Source organism: Pelodiscus sinensis, chromosome 1 (genome assembly GCF_049634645.1).
Source record: "Pelodiscus sinensis isolate JC-2024 chromosome 1, ASM4963464v1, whole genome shotgun sequence".
Taxonomy (NCBI): Eukaryota; Metazoa; Chordata; order Testudines; family Trionychidae; genus Pelodiscus; species Pelodiscus sinensis.
The window spans coordinates 99,746,908-99,752,907 of record NC_134711.1 but is presented as its reverse complement, the minus strand read 5'-3'; the positions used below and the strand labels follow the sequence as shown (position 1 = coordinate 99,752,907).

Genomic DNA, 6,000 nt, shown 5'->3' with positions numbered 1-6,000 from the left:
CAATCTAAGAGGCAGCTGTATTTCAGAAGTGGAAAATAAAATGTATATGGTAAATGTACATTAATAGAAAAGAGAGTCCTTTCCTTTAATGTCCAGAAAAGACATACCAAGCAAAGAGAGAACAAAAGGACAAATTACTCAATGTCCAGAAATATTTTATTATACAATGCACCAATGTATAATTTATTTTGTATTAGCAGGATTTAGAAATTAATAAAAATAAGCATGTGATATAATTAAAGACCAACCGTGAGCAAAAATAGGATTTTAGGTATTCAGAGCACTGAGAAAGTGGAAATCACAGTAAAACTAACAAGAAGGAGGACAATTTTTTTAAAGGGAACTTTCAAAAACAAACATTTATGGAGGACACTGCATAGCACAAATTTCTAAGTCCAAAAATGCTGCTCACATTCCCTCTCCCCCTTTACAGGTACATATTCTTTGGAAGATTAAGGCCTTGTTTTCATTGGGCTTTATTTTGGAATAGCTTCTGCAGAGTATTCTGTGCTATTATAGCTATGCCCATCAATTTCCCCAGTGTAAAAAAGCCTGAAAATTGAGCCCTTTCAGCAATCCATGCATTCTTCAAGACAGATTCACATCTTCTAACAAGCTCTGCAATTTAAAAAAGTCATGAGAATTTCCTTGGTTCCAGTGCCACTCTTTTTACAAGTGACATCAAACAAAGGAATGCTCTTTCACAAATTTAGTTGTTTTTAGAGTTCTATTAGGTGTTAAAGCTAATAAGGACATTATATTTTAGAAAGCCTGAGAGGATCTTCAAGTTAACAATTCTAAAAGAGAGACCAAGTATTTAAAAACCAATAAAAGAAAGAAGAAAATGAGCTCTATTATCTTGTTTCCAGAACAGTGTTTCTTAAACTGTTCTGAGGCAGTCGCAGGTGTGCCATGGAGAACAAAAGAATTCAAAATGGCCACCCTTAAAGGGGCAGGCAACCTTTTTTGTTTTGTTTTTGCTCAATAACTTTCCCTGATCCTTTTTTTCCCCCCTCAATAACTTGCCCCCTGGCCCCTTTCTCCCCCTGACCTTCCCCCCCCCATCTCTACAAAAAATCCTGGGTGTTCCCCATAAAAAAAATTTATTGTTTGGTGTTCCTCGGTATTAAAAGGTTTAAGAAACACTGTTCTAGAGCTTAAGCGTCAGTGGCATTCTCTGCAAACACCACATTTTTTAATGAGCACTTTGTAAAATAAAGAAATACCACTTTAAAGATATTTTTTCCTAACTAATTCAAAACCAGAATAATGAATTTAACAGTGGTTTTACCAAGATACAGTATTTGAAAATCTGCCTGACCCTATTTAATATTTCTTCCTTATTTAATACTTTATCTATATAACATCTTACTTCCTTAAATGTGGTTTCTAACTGAAACACACAGGACCTAATTTAGGAAGCTATTTAAGCACCTGCCTAATAGAACAGTCTCATTGACTTCAATGTGATCATTCGTGAACTCAAATACCTTGCTGAAGCAGAGCCTTAGTGCCTGATCCAAAGCTCACTCAATGGATTCAAAGTCTTCCAAGTAACACAATAGGCTTTCAAATAGATCCTAAAAAGGCCCCTTGAGATACTAGGAGTGCGTTTACCTACCACCTTAAACTTCAAATAAGTGCAAATTGCGTATCTTATTTCGAAACTATTTTAAATGGGCTTATTTTGAAATTTGGTGCATCTACACAGAGCCAAATTTCAAAATAATGCACTATTTTGAGCCATCCCTTATCCCTCGCTCAACAAGGCTTACAGGGATGGTGAAATAGTGTGCTTGTTATTTCAAAAAATATTTCAAAATAACGGGCAGCTGCTGTAGATTTGGGATAGCTATTTCGGGATATCTTTGGTATCCCAAAATAGCAGTGCAGTGTAGATGTACTCTAGGTAATAACTTGTTAAATGTATTAATACTTAGCTAATGGTGAATAAGGAAAAATGCTGACATGATCAAAAGGATTTCAATGTAAACAATGTTTTAAAAATGTTATTTATAAATAATTGTTCAATTTTACTAATATTTTACCTTCTCTATTCCAAAGGCACTCAAGCACAATCTGTCTCAGTATACTGAAATGGTATCTATCCTAGTTCAGCAAAAATCTCAGAGGGATAGCTGTGTTAGTTTATAACTTAGAGAAAAGGCTCATCTCATATGAGGTAAGGGTCCACCCACACAAAGCTCTTTGCTGGACTCAGGACTTACTATTGTGCAGCCAATCTTTAGCTTTATACTAGCAAATGTTACATTAATGTTCATGATCAAATTGACATCTCTCATCTGAAGATTTATATTTTGCCTTAAGTTACACTTTGCTGACAAAGTTATGCACAATAGCCAAAACGTGCCTGAGCTAGAAGGTTATGATATGCATTTTACGTCTTATGGATCAAATGCTAGAGACAATCTTTTTAGTTAAAGTAGTCTTCAATAGGTGATATTCACTAATTTTATGACCAAAGTGATGCAATTAAGACCGGGGTGGGCAAAAGGGCCTCTGAGAGCCAGATCTGGCCTGCCAAACTGTTTTTTCCCTGTTTGCGGATGCCCTGCCACTCCCCCATCTCCAGGACAATCAGGGCCTGGGGATAGGGAAGCATGCAAAGTCTCCTCCCCCGCCAGTGGCACATGGTGCTTAGAGTTAATTGCCAGGGTTGACTAAGCACTGTGTACCCCTTGCAGGGCAGGGGCAGGGAGTGAGAGACTTTCCATGCTTTTCCCAAACCCAGGCCTTGATTGGCCTGAGGGTGGGAGGAGCATGTGAAATCTCCTGCCACCAGGGGCACAGGTGCCTAGAGGGAACCACCAATAGAACAGCTGGCAGTTCTCTCTGGGGACGATGGGAAGGGGACAAAGACTTCACATGCTGCTCCTCCACCACCAGGCCAATCAGGGTCTGTGGGCAGAAAAGCACAGAAGTGTCCTGGCCCCTGCCCCTTCTGCAGTCCAGGGCCACTTCAAAAATTTCTGAAGTGGCCCCCTTGCTAAAATTATTTCCCACCCCTGAATTAAGTTGATCCAAAGCATTAAATGTAGCAAAGTTTTGAAAGTCCTTTTTCTCTGGACTTTAATATTGTTTCAGATCCTAATTTCTTTTGATTTGAATAGCAGGTCACTTCAAAATTAAATGTTTTTAAATAAGATTGAAAAGATATGACCTTTGAGGAAAAAATGATATGAGTAAGCTGTTGACTGCTGTTGGACATTAAAGTGTTAGCAGATTTCTGATTTCCTGATTTCTGAAGTAGTAATCATCATGACTCAGAACAATCCTAATATTCAGAAAATTCCATAAAGAAAAAGTTAAGATTGTATGTCTTTGAAACCATATAGTGAATCTGTATGTTTCATCATCAGAACACAATCTTAATGAAGTTTTTACCTCTCCCAATTACTTTATTGAACTGTATTATAGTTACATAAAAATTCTGAAAGATCCAAAAGATAAAACATACTGTCAACCGCTTTATAATTTGATTTCTCTGCTCTTTACCTCACAGAAGACTGGAAATATTTTATTTCAACAGTTTTGTCCTTTCTAATTTCCCAAATATTGGGGTATTATTTTCCTCCTACACAAAGCTTTTTCAGCTCTGCATGCTTTATTCATTTTGGTATCACTATCACAGATACTGACACAGAACATGAAATAAATGTTGTTAGTTAATTTATGCTCTATCTGCTGGCTGGCTACTGCTGAAAAGAAAAGGATAATATAAACCCAGTTTTTAAAACTGTCTGCTTAAACTGCACAAAAGAATGGGCACTTGTGCACTGACATGACATCTGTATATGGAAATACATGATTTGCACATGTAACTTAGCTAAAAGTTTTGAAAAACTGGACTTTAGGGTTCCCCCCACCCCTAATCATTTCTTGCACTCAAGCACTTTAAAAAACAGAATGTAGTATACTAAACCAATTTTAAGGTAGATCAATTTTTTAACCTAATTTACGTGATAGTTTATGCCTTTTTAAAATATAACTATTTTATTCTGGCTTTCCTGTGATTTCATTTGTTGACATTTCTTCCAAAATAGAAGACTGACAACTGAAAGTAGGGCGGAGATGAACTGCTTATTTTATATGCTATGTGTTTATATAACTTTAATATGTCCACATCATATTAAGTATCTCAGAGGTTTTCTGGTATGAACTCTAAAAAGAAAAATGCTTGCATTTTAAAATGCTTAATATTAGATCTCATTTGGTTTAACAATCCGCTAAATGCACTGAATGATGTGACAACAAATTATAGTTACTACTGAATATTTCTAATGGCAAGCAAAATCTACAGGAATAATAGGTATGAATAATTTACAAAACTGGATGTATTTTCTTTTCCGCTAGAGCAAAAACAGAATAAGCCAATTAACTTCACTGTTAATTATCACAAGACTTTAGTTATGTTTATAGCAAGGTTAGTATCTTACAGCACACAATGTATTGTATACCTCATGTTCCAATTACAAAATAGAGATTTCAGAAGACTACTGTTAGTAACTATGATTGCAAATATTCTGTCAAAAATATTTTCATGAAAAGAGTAACAGTATCCTCTTCCTTTTAAAACTGTGCTATCTTGATATCTGTCTTAACAACGTATGACAGGATTACTCAAGCTTGTCCAAATTTAAAAACAGTAATGCTTCACATGAAAATATAATTACTAAATTCACAAATGAAACATTGCTCTAATACACTGCTACATTAAAACAATATATTACTTATTCATATGTTGAGGCACTTTTGCTCATATATTTACAATGCTTGTAAAATTAACATCCTAATCACTTACTTGACTGCAGTTCTCTCTGTGTAATTAGGCCTTCAAACAATACCAGAGTACTCCTGACAATTTAATGAACTGGGTGAGAAATAAAATATTTAAAATAACAGTAGTTTGATTCTTGTTTGTATCAGAGTAGGATATATAATCCAAATTCTTCATTTAAATAACACCAATTTGAGGTTGTATTTTGCTACATACAAACAATGTAATAGTCATTAAATGTAGACAATATCTGATTGGGAAAGTAAGCAATTTTCCTCTTTTTCTTCTAAGACTGGAAAAAAGCAACATCAACACAAATGTACTGATGAATTCAGCAATCTGCAAGATGCTCTGGAATGCAAGGTCAAAGACATCTTTCTAGTTAATCCTGAACAGTTTAACTTTCAATTTAGTTGGCAACATCCACTGCTATAAATGCAGCTAGGTTTGTTTCAGTAACCCTTTTTATAAAAAGGATAACATACCCGCGAGCTAATTCTTCTAAAGTAAAACCAGTTTAGAACGGTCGACACACATGCTCTCTTCCTCCCCATATTTTCAGGAGTTTGGGTGTCATATACAGCGCTATGAAGGTTCTAATTTATGGATTTTTGACTTCTTCTCTTCATTTCAAACTAGCTAAATGTTACATCATAAAGACACCTCTCCAATAACAATTTTAAATGCTTATTACATCTTGAGGTAGACTGATTTCCAAACAAAGATCTTCTACACTTTGATTCTTTCATGATTGACTTCCTTTTGGATCCTCCTCCTTGGAAAAATCTTTCGTTTAAGTGCAATTAGCTAAAAGATTAAAAAAAATAATATTTAGTTTTCACACATATCAAAAGGGGAATGGGTCATCAAACTTTTTCCCCGCAAATCCCATAAAACATGATCATTTCATAGCAATTAAGTATAAAAGACTATCCCCTCCCATTTTTTCACTACACAAGAGGAAGGGAGCAATTATTCAAACTTCCTTCCATTAGACTTATGTGTGTCTATTAGATTCATAAATGTTCCAGTGTTATTGACCCAGACAATATGAATAAATATTCCCCAACCCTGATTATAAAGGAAGATATAGCCGAAAGAGAACCTACTGCAGAAGGTTATACAACTGAAGTTAGAGCTATTTGGGCATATATGCAGAATGAATGAGCAAAAAGTTAAGACCCTGGTATTCGGCATATTGG

At 35.2% G+C, this 6,000-nt stretch overlaps 1 protein-coding gene across 3 annotated transcripts in view; it reads right to left on the bottom strand.

Annotated features, from left to right (window-relative positions):
- Positions 1-138: 138 nt before the first annotated feature.
- Positions 139-6,000, bottom strand: part of GNPTAB (N-acetylglucosamine-1-phosphate transferase subunits alpha and beta) — a 74,266-nt gene continuing 68,404 nt past the window's right edge. For all 3 annotated transcript variants that reach the window (XM_075939121.1, XM_075939116.1, XM_075939127.1), the window contains one exon: positions 139-5,605. In XM_075939121.1, the coding sequence (XP_075795236.1) occupies positions 5,528-5,605 (78 nt within the window). In that variant the 3' untranslated portion in view covers positions 139-5,527. The remainder of the gene's footprint in view (positions 5,606-6,000) is intronic.